At 45.1% G+C, this 27,058-nt stretch overlaps 1 protein-coding gene across 3 annotated transcripts in view; it reads right to left on the bottom strand.

Annotated features, from left to right (window-relative positions):
- Nucleotides 1–27,058, bottom strand: part of arid1ab (AT-rich interactive domain 1Ab) — a 54,962-nt gene that overhangs the window by 7,649 nt on the left and 20,255 nt on the right. For all 3 annotated transcript variants that reach the window (XM_082521349.1, XM_082521348.1, XM_082521350.1), the window contains exons 2-12: nt 23,831–24,052; nt 20,864–21,562; nt 19,941–20,048; nt 5,353–5,593; nt 4,483–4,557; nt 3,827–3,997; nt 3,022–3,322; nt 1,348–1,496; nt 1,111–1,208; nt 819–1,028; nt 476–680 (exon numbers count right to left, since the gene is read on the bottom strand). In XM_082521349.1, the coding sequence (XP_082377475.1) occupies nt 476–680; nt 819–1,028; nt 1,111–1,208; nt 1,348–1,496; nt 3,022–3,322; nt 3,827–3,997; nt 4,483–4,557; nt 5,353–5,593; nt 19,941–20,048; nt 20,864–21,562; nt 23,831–24,052 (2,479 nt within the window). The remainder of the gene's footprint in view (nt 1–475; nt 681–818; nt 1,029–1,110; nt 1,209–1,347; nt 1,497–3,021; nt 3,323–3,826; nt 3,998–4,482; nt 4,558–5,352; nt 5,594–19,940; nt 20,049–20,863; nt 21,563–23,830; nt 24,053–27,058) is intronic.

Here is a 27,058-nt window from a genome sequence, read left to right on the forward strand (position 1 = left end):
CCCAGTTCATTGAAACATTTAGCATTCTGCTGTCATCACCGTTGCCACAAAAATCAAAGTGGGGAAGTCGGAAAGGACAAGTCTTTCGTCATGTCCTGTGCAAATGCCAAGGACTATTCCCCCAAGGCATGTGTTTGTGGAACCGTCCAAAGGACTTACAGCTACGCCGCCGTCATTTATAACTCCTACGATATAGGGGAGCAGCGATTTATGGAGGGTGGCTGCTCCTACATGAGATGACAAACAATGCTCTATGAATGGCTTTAAAAACGGCAATTAATGGGATATAATAAAATAGACTAGTTTATAGACAGCTGATGTGAGGCAAATAGAGCAGAGATGATGTTATGAATTGTACTTAATCCAAACTGCGCCCAAGGGAGAAAAGGAAATCTGAAATAAGCTTCATTCATTGCATTTTAAATCTAAGGAGGCAGTAAACTGTGTGACAGTGAAGCGGAGCAGCAGCGCTCACCTGGGCTGGGAGGCTGGATTTTGGGCTGGTTCTTTTTGGTGTCCGTGTTGAAGAAGTCTGGGGGAGGGTCCTCGCCGCGCTCCATTTTGCACTCAAAGGCGTACAAACACTGGATGTACTGTTTTTTGAGCGAGCTGGCTGCGCTGCTCGACGTGCCCACGTTCAGGTTGGTAGCCAGCTCCCTCCACTTCTTGTTCTTGTTCACCTGGTGGGCGAGAGAGGAAGGAGGTGGTTCAGAAAGCTGTATACGAATTTTTTTATTTATTTATTTTTTTAAATTACCGACGATCGTCCTTCTGATCTGAAGGATTCACATCAAATTCAGGTGGAAGTCCAGGTGTACCTGGGTGAGGCCGCCGATCTCTTTGACGGATATGTAGAGCCTGAAGAGATCGAGGGGCTTACGGCCCACAGCGGGAAGATTGTTCATGCCCATGGCTTTCTCCTCAGCAAAGGCCAAGTATCGGTCCACCCAAATTTTCCTCTCTGGCTCCGGGCCAAGCTCGTACAGACGGGTTATTTTCTCATTGGTGATGGTGGAAGAGCTCGACTTCTGTTGGACGGGTGACGGAAGAAAATCGTAAGAACGAGAAAAAGGGAGGGCGGGGGAAAAAAGCTGGACTTTGAATGTGTACCTTCTTGGATTCTGGCTTGGGAGTCCCGTCCACTTTGTTGTTCATCTTCGGAGCAGGATTCATTTTGTCCATGCCAAACTCTGAACTTGGAGCCATTCCTGGGAGAACGGGGCAATGACAGAAGGGTATAAAAATAAAACGATTACCAGTCTATAAAACTGTTTTATAGACACAACCCTCAGGCCTGCAGCTGTACTCCAATCACCTGATCAGGGCTATAGTTTCACTTGTACTCACCAGGGCTATTGTTGGCTATGTTTGCTCCTGCCATTGGATACGGCCCTGGCCCACCTTGGTTTATCATACTGTGCATGCTGTTCATGCCTGGGCCATACGGAGAGCCTGCTCCCATCATGCCCTGGGACATGTTAGGATAGCTGGGTGGCCTACAGAAAAGAATGCTTGATTAGAAGAAATGCTAAAAAACAATAACCACAAAGAAACAACAGGATGATTAAAAGTTGCCACCCCTGTAGCAGAAACGAGAAATACTGGTCAGTTAAACTACTTATTTCTATTTTTCTAATGTCAAACCGAGTTAACATGTTGTTTCTAAGACGGCAAGCAGCAACTTGCCACTGCCAGGGCACACAGTCCCACTCTTTGTGACAGGAAGTTGTAAACAAGCAAGCTGGGGAGGTAGGGTAGATGAAATCCCTGTGAGTCAGTGCAGTTCTGCAGAATTTTATTCCAGATAATGAATGGTACTATCTCGAGGCTGTGTCAGAGTGAAATTAGTGCTGTTTCTACAATGGTCACTTGAACCTGGCTCCAAAAGAAAGTCAGTCTCCACAGACTCAGATGTTTCAAAAAGCTTGTTCACAGCCTGATACAAAAAAATGTGGCTTTGGCTTCTATAAATATTTTCCTGTAGAACAAGTCCACAGTGACTGACTGTTGTTTTTAACTTAAACATTCAGAGACTTTTATGGCCGCTATGACTGACAGATGCGCTGACACAGGCGGCTGGAGGTGAGCTACGTCTCAGCGCTGCTAATTCGAGTCTCTGAACTGGACTTCCTCACGGTGTTTGTGCTGTTGCTCCCTTTTGGATAAATTTTAATGGAATTTTCTGACAAATAATATGGTTTGCTGTCAACTTAATCGTACTACCCAGCCCATCCAATATGTCTGTGCAGCAGTTTTTGGTGAATGCAATTCTAGCATTCAATTTTTCTACCTTAATTTGAGCAAAGAGTACAAAAATAAGAAGAAAAAAAACATTTCATAGACGCAACCTTAGGGCCTTGTCCAAATATGGTCATGTTTCCTTTTAAAAAACAAAACATAAGCATCAAAACGTTGAGTCCAGAAAGAATTCTTCTGATTATTGTGCTAATTTTAACTTTTTTCTCAGCGATTCTACAGTAGTTGACTAATCTAATTATTTTCACCTATTTAATCAACTAATAATTAGTCAGAAGTAATCCCTGAAAGGATCCACTGCAAATACAGACTTTGCCTGACTGAATTATGTCTTTTCCTTCACAGAGTTCAGTTTCATTTGTAGGAAACATTAATTTAAGTCACAGGGTACCATTTGCCAAGCCCACAAGAGCTGCTCTGTAGGCTCAACAGGCATCCCTGCTTAGGAAGGATGTGATTCAGTGATTGCAGGGACCATCTCCTCTTCTGTGATAGATAAGCGTTTGGGCTACTGCCACCACTCAAGCACTAAAACATGTAACAGACTGGCTTGTGTGTGAGGCAAACCAAGGACACACACACACACACACACACACACACACACACACACACACACACACACACACACACACACACACACACACACACACACACACACACACACACAGCAAAGTGATGAGAAAATCTCCTTAAAGCTATAAATTCAATGACCCTCAACAGTCACAGGCTCACACAGATGTCACTGATGCAGCCAGGAGCACCCACCTGTTGTGTATAGAGTTTGTTGGTCCGTGGTGCACGGAAGGACCACCATCCTTCCTCGTCATGACCGGAGGGGGACACATGCCGGACCCCACCTGAGGAGGCATGCCGCCCATATTGGAGGCCATGGCAGGACCGTAAGGCCGAGTGCCCATCTGCCCAGGACCTATCCTGCCCGGTGGCATGCTTCCATACGGAGCCCCGCTGCCCTGACCGGGAATGGGGTTCATGGAGCCACCCATGCCGGGGCCACTGGGGTAATTGGCGTTGGGCATCCCTGTGTAGCCGGGCTGCCTGGGATAACCTGAAAGTGTTACAGATCAACATTTAGAGTTTCATGCCCTCCTGCTGTGTTTCAGCCTAAAACAGATCTCATCTAGTCACTTCTCACTGACGGGATAAAGAGTTTCACCAGTCCGGCTCTAAATTTACCTCAGCTTGTCAGAACAAGCAGCCTGATGAAGCGGGCTTTATCTGGCTCCCTCCTTTCTCTGCTATGACTCATAGCAGAACTTCTTCAAAGCCCACAGAAACCATCTGAGACTTCAAAGTGCACTGATATAATTTCATGAATGTAAGAAGTGAGAGGAAACTTCAAAGCCTCTTAGAAAAAAAAATCTGGGCTATCTGTGAAACTGTGATGGTCACAGGACAACCACTGTAAACTCATTCATAATATTTTGAGTATTAAAAAAAGAAAAAAAGTCTGCTTGATATGACAGAGTGGAGACACTGCACTCTTATTTTTCCTGCTGTACAGAAGGCCCTCAAAGCAACACCACCCAACACTCACAGCCTCATGTCTCACCTGGCGGGCCGTACTGGCCCCCCTGAGGGACGTAGTTTCCCATGGTATTGTTCTGAGGATAAGGGCCCATCCCACCATGGATCTGCACTCCTGAAGACTGGCGTGGAGATAAGGCCGAGCCAGGCTGTCCAGGGGACCCGTAAGGAGGCATCTGAGGATTGCGCATGTACACTGGAGAAAAGACAGGGAACATTAAGCAACACTGTTAGTTTTTTTTACACACACATATCAAAGTTTGATTAATTCAGCAACCAATATTAAGTGGTAATAATTAGATGCCGATTGTATCTTATGTTAAACACTTAATGTTAAAAAAAACCAAGAAAATAAACAAAAAAACAACAAAAACAAAACTCCACGCTACATCTGCTTTAGCATACATTTGCACAACACATTATGGCTCAAGCTCTTCACTTCCTCACAAACACAACACAGTACAGTGTGTCTGCCTGCTCTCATTTGACCTGGCAAGTAGAGCACATTCTTATTTAGAAGCACAGCCTGGGGGAGTGCTTGCAGATGGGAGGAATGCATACAAGTGCAAACAATCACACCTAAAAGCTGCTGAGAATGGGGCGCACACACTGCTGGCCACTGAGCACATGAGGAGATACTCTTTAAAGGTTTCTGTTTGCAAACATTTCCAACACACTCACCTCTGTCCTGGCTCATGGATGAGTGCATGATGCTGTCTGACTGGACGCTGGGCGGCCGAGGAGGCATCTGATTACCTGCGGGACAGCGATGACATGGGTCTGAAATTACCGTGGGAACCGCGGAAATTTGTCTCCTTTATTTACAATCAGTTCTTGCTCTTAAACTTTGAAATACTGGCCATAAAATGAGTGTGACCCAGTCACATTCAAGCTAATAAACTGTGGCAAGTCTCTCCACAATGAGCAGAGGGTGGCACTGTAACCTCCGTCTCTCCGTCAGCGAATGGTTTACTAGCATCATGTTAGGAGAAACTTAAAGTTCCATATCTTGCAAATCGCTTCATAAATTACAAATGTGATCCGCATCGAGTTTTGAATTAAAACTCTAAATCTGTCTGTTTTTTATTACATATGTCAGACAGGATTTCTGCTGGATACGATGAATAGCTGACTACAAAGACATTGAAATTATTGTTGTTGGTTAGCCGTATCGAGCAGGTCCATTTTTACATTTAGCAGTCTTTGGCAAGTGAAAATAAATAACTGCTCAGTTGTTTCAGGACATCATATTTATGGTGATTTTCCTGTAAATATTCTGCATTTGTACTTTATCTACTGACACCCACATAATGCTATTATTCTTCTAGAACAAACTTGGTTTTAATTTTCACATTTTTCCTTGCCATAAAATCCCCCTACGTAGTCTTTCGCAGCTGAATTTCAGATTTCAAAGACCATTTCAAAACGACTGAACTTAAAGACCGGAAGATCTAAAACAACTGTATTAAAGCAGAGTAGAAACAGAATAATGTTTTAGCTGTGTGCTGCTGTAGGTCTGAAACAACAGTATTAACGGTATTGTGCGTTTACCTGGCACAGCAGCGGGGGACAGGGGGCCGGTGCGAGAAGGGGTGACGCTAGCTGGGGAACCCACAGGTGACGGCGAGGGTCCACGTATGCCCGGAAGGTGAGGCGAAGTGTGCGGGGAGAAGGGTGACTGGGCCGGGTTGCTCTGCTCGCCCTGGCTGCTGGACACGCCCGAGGTGCTGACACCCGGGCTCAAAGCGCCTTCTGTACCAGTGGGAAGGTCGTCGATGGAGCCGGATAAATCCTTGAAGGAGAAGAGCAACAGAACATGAGTCGACGATGACACTGCATTCGTTCGTTTACACTGTAACAAGTGGCTTAACAAATTTATTTTTACAATTCACATCACCAACTTGTTACTGATAACAAGTCAACACATTTCGCTCTCGCTTTTCCATAAAGTATCAGTTCCTACAGCTTGTGGAAGCATTTGCATCATTTTGTGAAGCGATGATGACTCAGCTGCTGATGAGTTCTCCTTAACATGAAGAACCACCAAGCAGATAAGCAGCTCCAGAACAGCGGCGAGGCCCACAGACGAGGAGAAAAGGGCCAGTGCTACAGTTCTCAAGCTGTAATGGCTAGCCGTTAGCTAAACGTGTAGCTATGAAGGGAAATTACCAAGCAATTAGCAATATCAACTCGATATGCAGTGAAGTGTAGTCAGTAGGTACACCGGGATAGATATCATATCATTACAATTGCTGTAGTAAGGCATGCTAGTCTAATCAAAGATGAAATGTTCAGATATGGTTCTGGTAACAAATGAAGCAGAAATCCACCAGAGTTATGGAGTTATTCTCTTCTTTGTGATACAACCATGATCATGGCATCGGGGCTGCGGCAAAAAGACGCATTGTCCAACAAGTTGCCTTTAAAAGTAACTGATGAGCATATGGGCTAAAAATACAGAACAAGAAAACTGTTCAGGTTTCATCAGACAAAACAAAAAAAAAATCTCTGCCACTCATTGTGGAGGCTCAGCTTATGATGGGAAGAGAGAAATTAAGTGGAAGAACTGATACTTGATATCAAAGGTAAGGGTGTGTGTGTGCACTGGGATGTAAATGAGGCTCTAAAAATGTATAAAACCTAGAAAAAGAAAGCGGCTGCATTCTGGGAATCACATTTGGGAGAAATGAATAAGAAACGATGAATATATTCAGGCTTTTCTCCTCCTGACCTGCATGAGGAGGGTGAGACTGTTTTATTTTCAGTGTCATGTCAAAGTCAAGAGAAGTCAAATCAAGTGAGTGGAAATCCAAATGGGCACTGATGCATTACAGCAATCTTTGCCCTCACCGGGGTGTGTATGTTACTCTCTCATAGAAGGCTGCCAGCCCTATTACAGTTCAATAATACATTTGGGTACAATGACTTCTTTTCCCACCTTTTTAAAAATACTCCACACATCACTCCCATAATGCCGATAATGATCCGTGCTGGCAAGGAGAACGGAGTTTGACTTGCAAAGAGAAAGTGGGGGGAAAAAAACAAACATTTGAAGCGAGTCATCTCGGGAGGCAGTTGAAATAATTGGTGCTGGGCACGGGCTCTGGTGCCATGTGGTGTTGTTATTGAGCCTCGCTGGCTGCGACACAAAGACGGGCGGGCGGGCAGGAAGGTAGGAAGGCAGCCGGCAATGATTATGTTTGTGGGAAGGTGAATGTTTACACACTGGCCACTCACGTGGAGACCATGTGCTCACTCAGAAATGCAAGCTCATCTGCCAGTCACATTGGAGGAAGGGAAAAAAATGGGAGGGAGTGAGGAGGAGGAGGAGGAGAAGGAGGGGGTGGGAGAGAAAAATAAAGCAGCACTCATTGGATTGTGGCCAACTATTCCCATAGAAATCTCACACTCGCAGGCTGGCTGCAGCCCCGAAGCCGGCGGTTTTGCACTTGAAACGGCGCCCGTTGCTATTTTTGGGATGTGACCTGATGGAGGAACCCCAGAGGGAGTGACAGGAGGACAACGCTGATTCAGAATCCACCCTTCCCTCCCCCTCCAATCCACCCTCACCCCGTTCCTTCGGCCCTCCCTCCCTCCGGCTCTTCCTCTCCTGCTCCGGCGACTGCACAAACCCAGGCCTCTCTGACCCACACTGGAAATACGGCACCAACAAAACCACGTGAAACGCAGCAGGAAGGGAGTATCGCACTCCAAAGTGTTTCCCTGGCTGACGCCCAATTAATGTTCTCAAATGCAAAAGTGGGTTAGAGGCACATCATTAGGTCTTCGTGCTCTGGAATCAAGAACAGGGAACCGAACAGCGTGACATTCTTTGCTCAAACAACCATAGCAGGAACCCTTTTTCCAGCAGCCAGCATCGTCAGCTGACCTACACCCACCCCCTCCTTCTCCTGTTCCCAACCAAGAGATCACAAGACTGGTCATCTGACAGAGGGCTCCATCTGAAGGGCTCCGACTGGCCAGATGCCACGATGACCACCTCTGTAGTTGGTACTCACAGAGACTCAGAAGCTGCTGCTCAGAGTCAAATCTCAGCCACAAAACAAGTTCTAAACCACAGCTTCCTCAACACAGACCAAAGAGGAAAGGATTCAGTTAGTGGGTTCAGCTGAGGAGACACCTCAGCAGGAGGATGCACACTCAAGACGAACAAACTGTCATCATGAGACAGAAAAAAGGATTTAACACATGATCGTGGATGTGGGGTACTTCTAGAGATCCATGGGGGTGTAAAAGCAGAACAAGATCAATCGAGTATATCAGTCGTCATTCTTGGTAGTACCGCCTCACAGTGGCTTTTAAACCATATTAAGATTTGGGGATTGAGGTAAACTGTCTGATTATTATAGTTTGTGTAGTTTCGTTTGTGTGTAGTTTGTGTAGTGGAGTTTCTGCCTTTTTTTATTAAGCCTATTTTCAGTTGACAGATTTACTTTTAATCAAAGGTTGGCAGTGATGTAACTCCAAACTAGTTACGCATGAAACACACATTTATGTTGTCGTCTTGGAGCCTAGAGGTTGATGACCACCAGCTACACACAGAGACAAGAATCATGCCATTAAAGCAACTATCACTTTACACCAATCAAGATTAGATGGGTTAGGATGGCGGGTTAAAGGTACGACCACCATATTATCACGCAATACCAGGATTTCAACGATCTTTGGCTGTGTTTGGGTTCCAACGACCATTTCCAAGCAGCATTGATTAAAGCTCAAGAGAATCATATTAAATAACCACGTTTGCATTGTTCTGGTGCTAAAATTGAACTCCTAACTCTGAGACGGACTGTTAGCGGTCGTCATTCCTGCCACACTTTAAAGTCCACTGTGTGGCGTGCATGGCTAATTGGTACACTGAAGTGTGCATCATGTGTCCAGCAAAAAGCTGGGATTGAGTTAGCTGGAATAAAGTTGTGAGAGGAGTCTTCCATTTTTATTTTCCTCCAGATTACAGAATATCTGTAAGAAACAAAAAGAAGCTGGTTGGTGCTAACAGGTCCAGACTGGGACCAGAATAAATCAGCAGGACTTTAAAGTGACATAACATCTGAGAAAAACAGGAAAGTAAACAAAAAAAACCCAAACAAATGTGTTTTTGTGACAACGCTGCATGGTACGGCATGAAAACCGCAAAATTTAAAATATCCCTTAATGGCCCGATAACGCCGGCAAAAGCTCCGTTTGTGCAGCCTGTGTGCACTGCTACAGTGGCACGTATGCAGCGTACAGACTGAGCTCTTTAACATTCTGTAAATATCTGACAGCTCTGAATCCTCAGCTTGGATAGGCAGAAGAATTGTACACACACACACACACACACACACACACACACACAAGCTCCTACCTACTCCCACTCTGCAGTCATTGATTTTTCCCAGCTCAATACTGCACAGCACCAGCCTGTTCTGCTGACTGCACAAGCCGGACAGCGAGGAGAGGACGGAGGGGGAGGGGTGGTGGATGCTGGTGATACTGATGCTGCTGAGGCTCTGCTATTCAACACGCTCATTATTTAAGGCAAATGATGAAGAGGAGGAGAGAGGACATAGATCAGGCATGAGGAGGAGTTGAGAAGTGGCGTGGTTAAGTTGGAGTAGCGTGTGAGCACAGGTGGGGTGTGTGACTCTGTGTGTGGAGGGGGGGGAGCTTGAAGGAAGGTCACAGCAGCATTATCAATGGCAAATATGACAACTGACAATATGAAAATACAGAAACGAGCCATTTCTCTATGTGCAGGGGAAGAAAGGGGAGGACCGGTGAGCCGTGTTGCAGAGAGAGCAGCAGAGAAGCTGCAGCTCTTTCTGTAGAAAGCCTCTCTGTGGCAGCCATTTTGTGCTTTTTCCCAGCACTGCCTAACATGGAACTTCAGAGCTGAGAAGTGCAGAACAGACTTCGGGAGCTTTCAAAGGCTAAAAAGCAGCGTTTCGAACGATGAATTCGTTTCAAATTCATTTTAAAAACGATACAAACTTTCCAGAATTTTATTCTTCTTCGTCTCCTTCTTCTAACGCACTTCTTGTTCACAAATGCTGAAAATCTTCGCTGCTCCCACAATTCTTACATTCTCCACATCTCTCTCGCCCGTGCTGTCTCTGAGTCATCTGCTCTGCTCTCTGCCGTCCTAATGTATTCCATTTGCAGATTACTTCACTGAATCAATCAAGCTCGACCAGAGCCATTAGTCTGCCAAGCCAGCCTTTTTTCCTCCCTCTTTTTTTTCTTTGGTAGGTTATGAGAAGCAGAAAGTGGAAGAAGCAGCGTAGTGGCTCGGAGTTAATGACACGTATCTGGAACATGTAACCCTGGTCAGTGGTGTAACTAGATCTGGTGGTGGTTTTGAGGAGGAAGAGGAGGAAGAAGAGAAGGGAGGGGGGGTGCCAAAGTTCATCTTTGAGTCACACACTTGCCCTGACCCGCTTCATTCTGTCATCCTCAGACCTCAGAGTCTCACCCACTGCCTGGGCTGGCAAGCTTCCTCGTTCTCAGGCCTCCAGATGCTGAACACAATATATACAGCAAAGAACAAAACAAAACAAACCCAGCTCGCTCAGAGTCGACACATCCGCTGTGGCAAAGTGAAGAGAGTAAGAAGAAAGGGATGGAAGAGGAAGAGGGGGAAGCTGGCTGCATGTCAAGGGCTGCCATGGTTACTGTGATCCACGTGGTTGACACGTTAGAGCCGACACAGTCCCTCCCCCCTGTTGCTGCCATTCCTAGGTCTGCATGTCTCTGTCGACGGCCTCCCTGTGTGCCTGGCAGGGTCACGGTGCAGTCAGCTACTACAAAAGAAGAAGCCCGTCATTGTTACAGGAAACGCAGACGCACCAAAGCCCTGTTCACCTCCCCACACCCCCCAATATCCCTCCAGCTCCTTTAATTACATTTGTTGGGGAGGACTGGGAGACAACACGGAAGCACAAAGCGGACAGGGCACGCTCAAACTTTTTTGTCTTTTTTTTTGCCATCTCATTCTGGAGATGTTTATGTTTATATGCCAACGACCTCGTCAGCAGAGCACTCCAGCGCTGCGCATTTACCACTTGTTCAGGACAAAGTAGGCTTTTGATATCAGAATGGGGTCATGGGAAAAGTCATCGCTTCCCTTTCAAGCTTAAGATCAAGTGAATTTTTTTTCCTCAGCGCAGTTTCTCTTCTCTTTCTCTCAGCTCAGAATCTGAATGTGCTGACTTGACTTACTGATCCCAAAAGCACATTATCTCTCGCCTATGATCAGAGCGCTTGTCTCCATCATTCACCAATGACACACAGTCCTTAGACAAAGTACAATTTAAGATATTTGTTCTGTCAAACCACCAGTCAATGTTACATTACCATGAAATGCCAGCGGGTTGCTGAAAAGAAGACAGACGTGTGGGCGTTGCCGACATGTCAGCCGCCACCCCAGAGCCTCCACCTGTATCTGGGGACTGTATCCACATACCAAGGGCTGATGGGAAGTCAACCAAAGACCTGGGGAGAGGCTGCTCCAGCCCCAGCTCAAGATTTGCAGGGCTGAGCTCAACCATAAGGGGGCACTCCCATCCCACTATGAGGGAAGAACTGGAGAAAGGAGGAGAAGCAAGGCAGGCCCCTGCCTCAAACAGCAGCAGCAGCAGCCATTACAGGGTTTCACACACACACACAGCACAGACAGACGAGAAACTCCAGGCACAGCCAAAGCACCCTATAGGTGCGCCATGCACCCTTACCATATATATATGCCACCGAGCAGATGACTCGAACCCCAGTTAGTGTTTGAAATTAACAAATCGCATTTGTGCAATTTCATCTCCCCAAGGTAAATAACAAAGGTGGATAGTGACAACAACAGCAGGGTGTCACAACGCTCACAGCACCCTGCTGGGGACAGATATCTCAGACACAATGTCTACTACCTCCACAGATGAGCAAGCTCAAACTCCCGAGAGATCAACATTACACTGCTACTTTATCAGCAGCGTGGGTAGGATAATAACATGGAACAGAAAGTAGAAGATGAAAGAGTGAACCAGCAAAAACAAAAAAAGGGGAGGATGCCACGATATACGAAAATCTAATCCTTCTGACACTGATCGGTGCTGTTCAGCTTTTACTTTGCTGTGTGATACAGGCTTGCAGTCAAAAAAAAAATCTAGGCCAACTATGAATCTTAATCAATAAGTAGGGAGGTCTTTTTTAAACGCTCCACATTTGCCTAATTGAGCTTCACTGTGGGGGTAACAGGAAAAAAAAAGGAGGTGTGCAATGCACACAAACACTGCAGCAGCCTGTGTGGAGCTACCACAGAGTAGATGAAGGGAGGCGGTGGAGAGGAGGAGGAGGAGGGAGGGAGGGAGGGAGAGGGTGGTTGGAGGGGTCTGATTGCTGTGAATAATGGGGAGATGGTGTGTGCGTGGGGGGCCTTTTGTGGAGATCACAATAGTAGCAGGGAGTCCCAGGGCAGCGCACAGATGCCCGAGTGAGGCAGGCAGCTGCCCAGCCCGAGGTGAGGGGTGATGGGATGCGCAGGGCTGAGGGGGCTGGAGGGGCCTCGGGGTGAGGTGGGGGAGCTAGAAGGGTGGGGAAGCTCCAGACCTCTACAGCCAGTCTGCCTGCTTTCCAGACCAGCAACGCCCCTCCCTCTTACTGTCACACAGTGTGTCTAGAGGGCGCTACTAAAGCAACGGACACCAGCAGTGAATTAACTGGGGATAGGAGGAAAAAAATCATATGTAATATGAAAAGGGATATTTCGCAGAGCGAGAGTTAAATTCATTGTCAGCCTCTTTTCATCAGTCCGTGCTCAGCAGCTTGTTCCAGCGAGCGCCAGAGAAAGCCAGGGACATACAGTGCTGCAGTCAGCCACAGTCTTTGTGCTGCAAAACTAGCTCAGCCCAGCAAAAATGGAGGCAGAGGGGAGGGGCATGGGAGAGTGTGCACGCGAGTGTGAGAGTGAGTGAGTGTGCAGAGAGCGCAGAAGGGAGAGTGCTTGATGCACTCTGTGTGTGCGTGTGTGTGTGTGTGTCAGGGCTTTTTTGTTAAGTTTTTGGGGTGTTTTTTTTTCCAGGTGGAGAAACAATTCAGTGAAGTAAATGCAAAACAAGACACTTTGTCAACAGACTAAATTTCCTCAAATAGATTCATTAAAAATCATCTAAAGAAAAGAAGGAGAAAGAAACAGACGAGCTGGGAGAATGGGGGGAGGCACCCTGGAATCTGAATAAGACATGTCCACACAGGAAGCAAGGCCCCCAGAATAGCAACAGGAAACTGGCCCAGGACTCTGAATACTGTCAGAACCTCGCAAAACAAGGCTGCGCTGCACAGCGTTATGAAAGCTGATTTACTGAGAGAAGAGAGCGAACGAGGAAGGAAAGAGAGGGGGAGGAGGGCGCAGGCGAGGGAAAGAGAAAACGAGAATTTAGACAGAAAGAGGAACGAGTCAGAGAGAGAGGGGGGAGAAATATATTCATATAGAAATATATTTCAAACAGAAATAAAGAAATGCTGCACAAAAACAGAGTGTAATAATGAAAAAGGCGCTGAGGGGGTTGGGCTGGGTAGGAGAAAAAAGAGAGAGAGAGAGACAGAGAGAAAAAAAAAGTGGGCCGGCCTTGTCAGGCTGATTGCTCCAGAGCTATGTCGCAAAAACAAGCTTAGCTGCCGCATGAGAGCAGAGCTGGGTTGGGCTGAGGAGGGAATGGGGATTGGAGGCAGAAGGAAGGGAGGGGAAGGGAAGGGAGGGGGAGGGGGGGACTCGGAGTTGATCAGCAAGGCTGGAAGATCCCTCGGTTCCAGATCAGAAGGCTTGGCACATAACATTAAAGGTCATTAAGAGGGGGGGGGGGGGGGGGGGGACTGTTGTTGGTGTGGGTGGTCCCTGAGCTCTGGATAAGAGTGGATTCACGCAAAGGCGGGACTCAAGATAAGCAGTGATACGTTTAAAGGTGGGGAAAACTAGGATCTTCAGTGGATGGCTGTCCAACCAAAACAACAAAAAACAGGAACTTGAGAACACAAATAGCAGAAATGCATCAATGACTTTACACATAAGGCTCAAGAATCTGCATAATTAGGGAAATACATTCTCCTAACGGTAAAGACTCTTATTGTGAGAAGAGAAACCAGAGGACCAGGACAGAGGAGAGAAAAAACTAACTCGAGTGCAAGTGTATGACCAACATGTGACCTTCCTCTTAAGTCTAGAGCACATCAGAAAAGAGGAGCACCACAAGCAGTGGGCGGTCCTGAGTGGGATTAGCCCCACAGTGGAGAAAGGGTGTACAAAAGACTTGGGAAAGGACAAGAAGGGGATTTTAAAGAAAAAGAAGGGGAAAAAAAGACTAGAAGAGAGGTGGGTGGGAGTGACGGGGCTTGATGGTGTCCTGCTAGTTATTCCCCTTTCCACGGTTTGACACAGAGAGGAAATGTCACATCTAAGGAGTATGAAAGACGCCTGCTTTACTTCTGCTGGGCCCTCGACGAACGAGTTCCCGAGTATTCACGTCTGCATGGCTACTACTACAACACACACAGACACCCCAAAAATCTGACCAGCATCACACGTCAACATTAAAGGTGTGTCCCAGACGTGTAACATTAGCACAGACATCAAACTCGTTGAGGAGCTGCCAGAGGGGAAATTAAATAGCTCCTCAAGAAGAGCTAAGTCATTCATGTGTTTTAAAAAAAAAAAAATGGCAGAGTCCCCCCTTTAATCATGAACTATGGTTATTCATTACAAACAGAGTCAATAATGTGAAGTATTTGATCGAAAGAAAGAACACAAACCCTTTTTTTCCTCACCTACTTCTTATCTCTTAATTCATTTCCTTTCCTTGAAATGCCACAAGTGTTATAAGGCCAGATGTATATTCGAAGACCACAAAGACTACTACTTTGCTGCTGTATTTCACCCCCCCCAAGACAAGCTTCAGTTAGATAACCAAACGGTAAAAACATAAAAAAAGGATTCCTCAGAACTGATCAAATGAACAGCGAGGTAAATACTCAACAGTTAAACTGTGCATGTGTCTCCTGGAGCCAGAGTGAAAACAAACCAGGAACCAGTTGAACCTGCTCAGCTAGTTCCACTCTGACCGCACATGTGTGTGTGTCTCTCTATGTTTTAATCTCTCTCTCTTCCACTTCTTATCCGCAGCCCTGTTCTCAAACCGACTGTTGCTCTCCTACCTGCGCCTTCCAGCAGGCACTGAGCCTTCTGTACACCTTTATTCCCACCTCAGCAGCGGCCTAACAGACGCTGGGTTTTTAAGCACCTGCCTCAAACAGACCCATCTGTGCTCTCGATGAGGTGATGTCTGGCTGGCTCTGCACGAATGCTACTAAAGTAGCTAAATGGCATTTACCCCTCAGTCGCTGTTGGATCGGGATTCAAACAAGATCTCAGGCAGATTAAAAGAAATGAGTCTATACAAATTACTGCAGGTTCTTACAAAATAAACATACTTTTTTCCCCCCTTCAAAATAAACCTGTACCTTTCTTTCTGACAGATGCACTTAAATACGCTCCTTTGCTTGGCGTAAGGCTAATTAGTTATTTAAGATTAGATTAGCAAACGCTTCCTAAACGAGAGAAGTACAAACACAATTTAGTACCAGTTACTTATTTTGAGACAAGAACAGGAAAATTTGTATCTATTACACTCATCAATCCACTAATAAGTGTAAAATAAAAATAATCATACCACATAAAACCTCCACATTTATTGGGCTAGAATACAAGGAAGAATTTGTGTGTGGACAACACACACACAAAAAAACATTTCTATACATTTGATTTATACAACCTTGGTTTCATATGTGGTCAAACCAACACATATGAACCCCAACAAGTCTGACCATGACCCCTTAAATCATCTTTTCTTTTTATGACTGCAGCTGTAAATCTTTCTCTCGGTTATTTGGGGGAACTGCATGTTAAAATAGAAAAATTCAACAATAATCAGATCAGATATTACACATATTACTTCCAAACCTGGCTTGCTTCCTAACAATGTCAAAGTGAGCACATGCAATAGGTACCCATCCAGGCCAATTCCCACCTAAACCAAACAGAGGTTTTCCAGTGGTGACAACAAATCCGAGGTTGACTGTCTCCTGGTATGTTCAACACGGGACAAAGGGCAACTTCACATTCAAGCCCGAAAACGGCTCAAGTTAGCGAGTTACTATAACTACATTCATTCTTTTTGATATTTGTATTCCTTGGTCACAAATGTTATTATCATTTCATTTTTTTTATACAAGTATGCATCTTGTTTTCTTTACTGCAGTGACCTCACGTTTGAAATTATTTTATTATGGCAGAGCAGTTAAGACTTTGGTTTTTGGGCTCCGACCTCACAGGTCCCCAGAAATCATGCACAAAAACTGGAGTGATAATTTTTAGAGCCTGTCGGTGGACGTTGAGGTGTTAGAAGGGATGGATAGTGATGCAGGGCAGCGACATAAAAATTAAACAGACCGCCAATTTGTGCTGTGTTTGTTATATGGTATAAGTAGAGAGTGCCATGTTATGTGTGTGACACAGCATAGCTCGAGCTGCCTACCTCAACTAGCTAGTAGTAAGGACTAGGGGTGGGCGATATAAACGATATACGATAGAAACGATATAAATTTGGCCAACGATAGAGATTTTGACTATATCGCTCTATCGCGATAGCGCATGTTGATGATGTCATCAAGCTGCGCCTGTTTTGGTCGAAAGCATCGCAGCGGCTACAACCATTATCATCTGCAAATTATGGCGGGCGACAGTCATAGCAAAGAGATGAAGCACTTTTGAAATATGGGGAAAGCCAAAAACTGCGCTACCTCCACTTCCGTAACATTGATTCATTAATGTTGAATTCTCTCGCAGCTGCTCTAGTCCCATGTTGTTGCAGTATATTAATAACTAACCTTGTATTGTGCACGAATAATCTCAGTTGTTCTCCTGACTGAAGTTTGGCCCGTGTATAGCATCCTGCTATACGATTGCATTTGTCCCTAACCACCAGAATCCCTCACGTTAACTTTTATCGAGTGGAAAAAAAGTTGGCGTTCATCCTCCAGCGTCACTGTCAGAACTTGGTATGAAATGTTTAGGTGTAAACTAGCGAGCTAACTTCCTGTTAACTTCTAACTCCGTTAAATTAAATAAATTCTGTTTTCATGGATGCATGGATGTTAAACTTAATTGTTACACCTGGTAAAGCAGCAACGCTGATGATTTAATTACAGATGAAAGAATTTAGACCGTTTTTAACTCTTAGTGTTCGTTTGACTTTGGGACCTGAAGGGACGGAGTTTTGGACCCAGATTACTCCGCGAAGCTCCTCACTACGGCAGCCGTAATGCTCTGACAATCCATCAAGCAGTGCGGCTTACCAAAGTTGTACTAAAACATTTTTTAACAGATTTCTGCACGCCAAAATCAGTTCGAGGTCAGTAAGCACAACCAGAATTCATACATAAGCCACACTCTCGATTTTTGAGAAAATTAAAGGATTCTAAGTGTGCCTTATAGTGTGGAAAATACGTTATACAGAAGAAAAGAATATATCGCGATATATATCGTTACCGCACATGCTTCAAATTATATGCGATATGAATTTTAGCCCATATCGTCCAGCCCTAGTAAGGACCACTGTCTGTATAAGTAGGTGTCCTGTTAACAACAGCAGAATTGTGATGCAGGCTGTAATGAATGTGTGGCTCTTTTTTTAACAACACATCCATTTATTTTGAGTTCGGGGGAAAGGACCGGGCTAAGTACTATTTTTTTTCTTACTGAGAGCAGTCTTTACACATATTTCAGTTCTATCGCACAAAGCATTGGAGTTTTTACACCACTCTTTATTGTAGAGTTTCATTGTCACAAATCCTTTTCTCAGCATTTCTGACTTGTTGGTGATATTTTCTGCTGCTTTTATAGTTTAGCAGAGGTTACAGAATAACTTCAGCACCTTGTACAACAGGTATCATCGATGCACATCTACTTCTAACACCTGCAGGTGTCACCCCAGCTGCTCGGACTCAGGCTGGCAGGGTTATACTCTGAGTTAGCATGGTCTCATCTGCACACACTTTGGTGCCGCAGGGATGAGGAGGAAAAAGAACGGGAGGAGGAGATCTGTTTACCACTGCCATAACCAGATTAATGGCTCTGTCGGCCAATCAGACAACACTGATGGGGAATCCCTGAGAAGATAGAAAGTAAAAATAATAATAATAAAGAAATAAATAAAAATAGCCCTGGCCTAGCCTTCCTGACCAATGGCCAGGTCCACAGAGAGGTGTATAAATAAATAAGGGAAATAAATAAAAGAGGAGGGAAACACATCCTGAGGGCATCCCCTACTGGCGTAGACAGCGCTGCCTCTCATCCCTCCCTCTTTCAGCATCTTCCACTCCAACCAATCACTCACACTATTTGAAGTTATTTGCTTGCACTCCCTCAGTCCCACACATCTCCCCCCCTCCCACCCCTCCAAACTCTGCTCCCTCACTTTCATTCTTTCTTATTAATGATCTCATTTCTCACTCTCCTTCCCTGAGGCCCAGAATGAGGTTAGATCTGCAGTCTGACCTATAAACACTGCCATGGAAACTGCAACGTGTTACAGCGAGACACCTCTTTAACACGGAGCATGGGGTGGAGGGCTGGTGGAGGGTGAGTGTGTGTGTGTGGGGTTGGGGGGTTCTCTCACCTTTATCTTAGCCAGAGGGCTATCAGATGCGAGATTTGCTTCACTTTCAACAATCCTTATCCAGGCAGAACTATTTTTCCCCACTTTCTGATTTCTTTGCTCTTTAAGAGCAAATGGAAACCGTGACTTTGCTTGCTCGTGCTATCAGCTTCTTGTGGGAAGGGTTGGGGTCTAAATTAACATTATAGCGCTCTTTACCTCTCCTTCAAAAATTCTTGTGCTGTTGTCACTGATATCCAGATACTACTGAATTCAACTTTATTTATACAGCGCCAAATCACAACAACAATCGCCTCAAAACACTTTATATTGTAGAGTAAAACCTAGAATAACAGAGAGAAACCCCCAACAATCAGATAACCGCCTATGAGCAAGCACTTGGCGACAGTGGGAAGGAAAATCTTCCTTTTAAGAGGAAGAAACCTCTGGCAGAACCAGGCTCCAGGAGAGGGACGACGATCTGCCACGACATGTTGGGGGAAGTTAGGTAGAGGGTGGGAGATACTTGGTTTCAAATATTCCATCTAGGAGGGAGAAATTTCTCAAGATACTGTGAATTTAGCAACAAAGCTATTACTCCACTAACATCTGCAGAACAAAATATTGGGCCTTTTTCTACTAAAGCACATGATACCCACAGAGTTGTGATCATGTATAACATTTCCATCACATTGCTCTGAATAGATTGACTACCAAACCATTGGATTCACAAGCACAATCGATTGCACGGTGGAATCCAAAAGCCAACATTTACTCCACATTTGCATGTTTGCTTCACTCTGAGTGACACTATACAAATTCACCTATGAAGTAACTCAAACTGAATCACAGAGCAAAGCCTAGTAAACATCAACTGTTTTGAGAAATAAGTTCAATTTTAGTCTGAGTTTCAAGCAGGAGAAATGGGTACAGAGTAAGAAACACCAGGATGGGATTTGCTTAAATCTCATTTAAGGGGTGAACCCATGGTCGAGGGGTTTTAGGCGCTTACCAAATCGGCTAAAGCAGCCTAGTTCCCGGATCAACACCCAGCCAGAACTTTGCTGCATGTCATTCCCCTGTTCTATCCCCACATTTCCTGTCAATCTCCACTCCACTCTATCGAAATAATAAAGGAAAAATATTATAACATGTTCACAGAGGCAGCCATAATGACATTTAGAGCTGGGTGATTTTCCTCTACCACATATGGCTATAGATTCTGAATTCAATCAAGTCTGACTAACATCACTAATTATATCAGTGCTGTCCTACATGTTGGGCTGACTATGCGGTTACGATTACAAATGGTTTATAAATGTTAGTTTAAATGTTGCTTCTGTGGGATATTCATCAAGGGCGTCTGTGAATGTGGTCTGTGGAATTCTGGCGATGAAACCTGCTACAAAATTCAGAAGTTAAAAGCGAAGACAGAAGCCTCACCGGCAGACTGGATGGCCGCGCCTGCATGCTGTCTTCTTGACTGCTCTTGTTTGGCTGGTTAGATGGAGGAGCGCTGGACTGTGAGCTGAAGGAATCCTGGGAGAGTTCCTGATTGGAAGAACGAAGACAAGAGACAAAACGGACACAATGTAAAAAAAAATAAAATAAAATCTCAGAGTCGAGCATTTATTACTGCTTGTTCCCTTTTTGCAGTGCACAGCTAATATAACCACTGTCACACTGATACAAATAACAGATCTCCACTGGGCTGGATAAATGTAGAGAGCCGTGACCGACTGTGATTTGAATATTTACTGTACGTCATGTTTGTGTTGCCACAGGGCTCACATGGCATGGGGAAAACTCACTGCTTATTCTACAGCTTGTGCTTCAACTTATCATATTTTTTTATTTATTTTTTACAAGAAACTACTAAAAACTGCCCCGTTCTGTCAACGGTCTTGTGTGCGGTCCATTTCCTGTTGTTCATACTATCCATTTAACAGACAGGAGCCTGTTTAATTAACTAAGTAATTAAAGCTTAATTACCAACAAAGCAGCTCTGAGTGGGCCACACCAAAGGTTTATTCAAAAGCTCTCATGGCTGTTTCCCTGTTTAACCCTTGTAGAGCAGCATCTCACTTCTTCCATGTGTTTTTGCTATGGAAAGCTGAGCGTGCAATGTTCTTTTCAACCGACTATTGAAAGTTATCAAGTGAAGGCATTTCCTGGGAAGCAGGCAGTTTACAGTGCCACTGTTAGATCGGCACGGACATCATTACAGCACTGATTAAGTACAGTAAAGTCAAGAGCATGTGTCAGCGCAGGAATCTCCTGCTAATGGAAACACAGTTGCCCTTGACACAGCACATCACATCAAATTACAGCTAAAGTGTTCTAATAGAGTTTTGTGTAAGGATTACCTGTGGAGGAGGTGGGAACCTCTGATAAGGTGACTGCTGCTGCTGCTGTTGTTGTTGTGGTGGTTGCTGCTGCTGCTGCTGTTGTTGTTGTTGTTGTTGCTGCTGCTGTTGCAGCGGGGGAGTCTGAGAATATGGTGATGGCTGGCCCTGCTGGCCATGACCTGGAGGCTGTTGGGCTTGAGGAGGTGGACCTCCTGGTTGTTGTTGTTGTTGCTGCTGCTGCTGTTGTTGTTGTGGTGGTTGTTGTTGTTGTGGGGGCCCTTGTTGTTGTGGGGTTTGCTGCTGTGGTGGCTGCCCTGGACCAGAGGGTTGCGGGTACCCAGGCTGGCCCTGAGAGCCCTGCTGACTTTGCGGACCAGGTCCCTGCTGCTGCTGCTGTTGTTGACTCTGCTGTTGCTGGGGAGATACATAGGGTGGCTGTCCTGGCTGAGACTGCTGGGGCTGGCTATACGGAGGTTGACTCTGAGGAGGGCCGTGGGGACCTTGAGATTGTTGGTATGGGGGTCCTGGCTGCCCGTGTTGGCCTGGAGTCTGTGAAGGATGGCCCTGTTGGGGGTATGAAGGTCCAGAGGTTCCCTGGGGTTGGCCAGAGTATGGAGGTTGCTGCTGTCCAGGGTGAGGCGCAGGGCCATGCTGACCATAGTAGCCCTGACTTTGCTGTCCATAGCCTCCTGGGCCCTGTTGTCCATATGCTGACATCTAGAAAATAGGATATCAGTTATCAACAGTAGTTTATCTTCAAAGGGGAAGACTAGCGATGCTTGATCTGAAAGTGCGAGCAGACACAACCAGGCACAGTTTTACTATCCGGAGCCCCTCTGTGGAATATCAGTCACTACCTGAATACAGCATGTGTACTGATGGGATCTGCAGAAATATATAAAAATAACTCAATATTCAAAGTCACCTCTTTAGTTTTCATTTTTTACCATTCATTGTCCACAGAGTAATCAGAGCATCTCTTCATCTTCCTCACAGATTAAACAGAAAAGACAAACTGCCCCCCCACCCCTCAGTTTGAGTGGTGTGTTCCTCACTATAAACTGATCAGTCAAAGCACATAAGAAAAAGCATCCAAGTGTCGGAATTCAGCCGTGTATTGCTTTAAATTACTGGCATGAAAATAAAAATTGAGTTTTGACTTCATCTCCTTGAACTTCAATATGAGCCTTTTCATATTCTGCCCGAACCTGCTCGCGGAATGCCTTTCAATACCAGTGTTTTTGTTTCATTACCCTCAAGGAACATGGAAGGAGAAAGCGCTGACCTTGTGAGGAAACACTGTAATAAGAAAAGAAGAAGGGGGGGAGCCATGTGTGGGGGTTTTTTCTTCTTCGCAAGGGGACTGAAGGGGGGTGAGGGGGTTCTCAGCTACTCGAGAACTATAAGAAAATACAAGATAGTAAAGAATGGCCTCACATTTAAAACAACATGAAGTGGCTGTATTGTATCTGTCTGACAAAGGCGGGGAAGCCGTTTTCTTCTCTGCAGGGCACTTATCGAGTCCACGGTCAAACACCAGGCAGGCCAGTATGAGATAATCACACCACACAATGGGCACAAGACCACAGGCAGCGGACGCACAAGAAAAAGGCTTCACTCTACGGGATTCCCTGCATGCATTTCTCTGTTAAGATGAACTGCCTGGCTGAGAGAGTTCAAGAAGGGGCTTATTCCTAGCTATGAGTAAGTAGCTATAGCAAACTGGATGTTTGCCGTTTTCAATTGGACAACGCTGTCAGAAGGTGCTGCCCACTGTGCCTGTCGACACAGCTTGGATTTCCCCCCCATCTTTGGCTTTCAAGCATGAAAATAAATCAGACAGTGGGAAACTGATGGGCTGCTCTCTTTTGTGTCTATCCCTGTAAAGAGTTTTTTTCACCCCTCCTCTTTCTTCAGAGCCTTTTGGGATTCAAGTGAAAAAGATACAGAAACACAGTTTGGTTGGACTCTTCAGAGGAGGTTCGTGGATGTAGTTGAGGAAGGGTTGGTGTGACAGAAGAGGCAGAATTTTGGTTGGGGCTTTCATCCACCCTAATAACTTATTATTTAAAGTCCTGTTTAAGTATGCAAGGTAAGAGACACTCAAGGTGACAATGCTGATATTTCTTTGATGTCTAGCAGAGCAGGTGAACGTTATTTGGTTATATGTTAATGCACTTTATCCTCTCTAGTTTACAAGATATATCTAGTTAAAAAAAAAAAACAGACACAGGGCCACACTGTAAGTCTTTCAGATCTTTAGCTTTTTGTTTAATTACAATTGTTATGCTAAGCTAACTGTCAGATATGACACACACACACACACACACACACACACACACACACACACACACACACCATCTTCCCTATGACAGCCAGAACAGGGTCATGCCTTAATGGCTTTCAATTCCTTTAAGTCACTGTACCTGGATACATGACATTTGTTAAATATCTTCTGCTAACGAAGAGTTGTTTTGACCTGGATTAGACTTTCTAGTAATGACATAGTTGTTCCAATGCTCTATTACTCTGGCAGTATGGCAGAAGAGTGTTACCCTATTGATACTACAGGCTCTCCTCTCAAACCATGCTGTAGTTTCTTATCCTAGTTCATGTCTTCTTCTCACTAGATGGTACAAATTTGTGGAATAAATTCTGACTGCACAGTGCTGCTTTTTTTAAACTCAACTGCTACATATCAACTTACAAATATTTTTCTTGTCATATTTCTTATTCAAATTATTTTACATTTCTTTTTAAGGACTCTTAAATTGGTGCAGTAAACCAAAATGTACAAAAACATCTCATCACCTACTTAGTGGACAATCTGCTAAATTTACTAGCATAATTGATGAAAAGAATTTAGCCTAAGTCACCAGATATTTCAAAAATAATCTGCACAGAAATGTCTTAACAGCAAATATTGGTTGTGCAAGGTTTCAATTAAAACTGTACAAATAGAGAGCCAAGTTAATCATTACTGACCTGTTGTCCGTATTGCATGCCACTCATGGTTCCGGGTGGTCGGCTCTGCATCCCAATAGGGTACCTCTGAGGGCCCGGAGGGCCATAGCCCTGCCCTGGGTAAGAGCCTGCCTGCTGGGGTCCAGGCCCTGTGGGAGGTCCTTGCTGCTGCTGCGAGAAGGGGTTGGGTCCTCCATATGGTTGGCTGCGCATCTTTCCTACCTGGTCCATTGGGCCTGGAGGCTGGAGAAGATACAAAGAGAATATGTGATACATCCATGAACTGACGAAATAGATTGCTGGAATGACAATTCTGACATTAAAGCTGTATGGTGAAGCGGACTTTAGAAATAACTGTGTGATCCACACAATTATTGTGATTTTAGTGCTGATGGTAATGGCATGTCTAGAGTCCCTATTAGAGGGTTCAGTCATACCTCCTAACAAGCTCTATAGTGATAGAAATAAAGGGATCTTGTTCCGAGCACAGTGAAGTGACAGAAAAGGATGAGAAAATGCGGTCCAGGTCAAATTTAGCTAGAGTTATTTTAGAACCTTTTTTAGTGAGTTGTCTTGAGAAGGCATTACTCAGCATGACTCCACTGCAGTGTGTCCTATGAGCATCATCTCATAAACCAGCCACAGTGTAATCAAGCAAATATAGAACAAAAAGCAGAAGGGAGGGGAAAAAAAACTGTAGTGGATTTACTTTCCAAATAGAAAGGGAAAAAAAATTGGCCATGAATGAATGAATAAGCCCACTACATCCGCCAGGAGCATTTCCCGGCCCAGGAGATCATTGTGCCAGTGGGTGGATACTGTTACGGCAGAGACGTTGGTAAAGGTTTCTATGAAAATAAGCTTAAGGAAGTGGAAGTGTCTGCGGTGGCTGGAGCTGTGCCCACCTCTCAGCTGGAAGCCGTGTAAGGATAAAGGGTGGGGTGGTGGATGTGGGGAATGACCTAGGGCATCCTGGACTCGTAGAGATCCACGTGGTAAAAACAGGGAATGTTACGGAGTCAGATGGCATATTCTGGGTTGGTGGTGGTTTACAATGAGGTAGCTTCATCTGTCAACAGCTGGAACCAGTGTCATAAAATGTCTATGCCATAAAGTCGGTGACAGTGTGTTTGTGTGTACATAACACATGGTGGGATCCCTTCCGACACAACACTCCCCCAGCATGAGAAAAAAAAAAAGTATATCCAATATTTCTAAAAAATTAATAAAATGGGATTCCACTGCAGCATTATTAACTGGTCATCAAGTGGAAAAATAAACAAATAGCAATTCACAACAAGTTTTCTGCTCGTTTGCCATGGTCTGATGCCATCAACACATCACACTTCTGACAGCCTGTGCATGTTCCCATCAAACCCACCGCAGCGGCGTCTGAAAGTACAAACCACAACGGGGTCTTTGAAGTAGCAACACCTCCTGGCCTGCTGACCTCGGGCAGCAGACACAAAGGTTTCATTGCTTCCCACGGTTATTAATCTGTGTGCAAGTGTGAGTGTGTGTGTGTGCCTGCGCGCGCGCGTGCGTACGGGTGTGTTTTTCCTCCCCCAAAAACCTCTTTTCCTCGGTTAAGGGAGACAACCACTGGGGCTATTTATAGCCAGTGAGACGGAGAGGGCAGTCTGCCGAAAATGTAACAGGTCCCAGCTGCACTGCTGTTTGAACCCGGGCCAGGGCTTGCTCTTCCTGGGCTTTAATAAAGCAGCAGGCTTTGGCACTCTATGAATGACAGTGCTGCAATGAAAGAGGGGGAGGTCGGGGTAGGGGGTGACTCAGTAGGAGGCTTGTGTGTTTGCGAGTGTGTGAAAATATGTGTGTGTGTTCCAGAAGACTGTAGCTGTTGGAGGTGGTGGTGGGGGGTGTGTGGAGAAGGGGTGGATCAACAAGCTGTCAGCGTGGTCAACCGACATTATCCAAGATAACATATTCCACTCCAGATTTTCCCTCTAGCCTCCTCCAGGCCAAACTCTCCTGAGCTCCTCCAGGTTCACAAGAGTGTGTGTTTGTGTGTTGTGTTGGATGTCTGTGCAGGGAAGGAGTAGGTGGGAACAGTGGGAGGTGGGATGGGGTATCTTGCACTCCCTTGGGTCATTACCGACCGCACCAGGGGTAGAGGTAACAGGCTCCACTGTGACCTCTAATGCACTTTTAACCTCAGACTCGAAGAAAGGACACCATGCCTGCTGCCCCCCCTCCCCAGTCATGCCAAGATAGGAGTCCAAACATCACTCTACACCGCTTAAATATGACTGGTAGAAAGCAGTGAAGCAGACACCACATTGTTGCTGTTTTTTTACACATTTCCAAAAGTTTCTTTTGTCCAATTATGGCAATGAGGAGCCAAGAGGAGGAAAAAAAAAAAAAAACTGGAGCGGTTTCTTTCACTGGACAGAAATATCCTATAGCTCTTTTCTAATGAGCTGCTTAAGCAGTTAGACAGAGCCTCCTGAGTCATCTGTAAAGTGTGCCACTGAGGCCTGAATCACCGGTAATGTCCTCCAATCCACATGAAAAATGACTAGCATGCAAACAAACTACAAAAGCCGGCACACTAAAGGTAAAATCTATTTCTCATTTAGACAAAAATCTCCCAGCGATGACTGGGCCATAAAACAATCAACCTTTCTTCCCCTCACCAATTTCGGTCGATACTTTTGCCAGCAGTGAGAATATTTCTAAATGAGCGAACAAACTGGCTTTTCCATTAAGAACCATGACAGCTCGGCACCCAGCTCAGTGGGGAGAGAGCTCGCAAGTACGACTTGACTACAATCGGGGTTTCCAGCCCGGAGTGGAACGTGCATAGTAACGGCTCCCGAAACAACCACTCTTCTCCCTCTCGTGTCTCAGTTATCACCCACTCCACAGATGCAGATAGGGGTGCTTTGATCAGGTCAGGAGATAGTGAAGGTGAGCGTGCACTGTTCACAAGTGTGTTAACGTATTTAAAATTAGGCTTCATTTTCTTATTTTTTGAGTCATAACTATTAAACATTCTAAATCTTTTCTGTAGGAAAATGAGGTGAAAAAGCAGAAGAAACAGGTAGACTGCACCCCATTGAATTGTGTTAGCACAATTTGTGCTTCTAAAGATTATGAAAACATCATTTAGAAGAAAAATTAATTTGTCGTATTCGTTGAATCAATAATGCTCCTGTTTTGCTGTTTTTCCACTTTACGTGGACCAGTTCTCCCAGTATACAGCCAGTATAAATGTATTTATTTTCTCTG

The sequence above is a fragment of the Aulonocara stuartgranti genome (assembly GCF_965226115.1).
Source record: "Aulonocara stuartgranti genome assembly, chromosome: 22".
Classification (NCBI taxonomy): Eukaryota; Metazoa; Chordata; class Actinopteri; order Cichliformes; family Cichlidae; genus Aulonocara; species Aulonocara stuartgranti.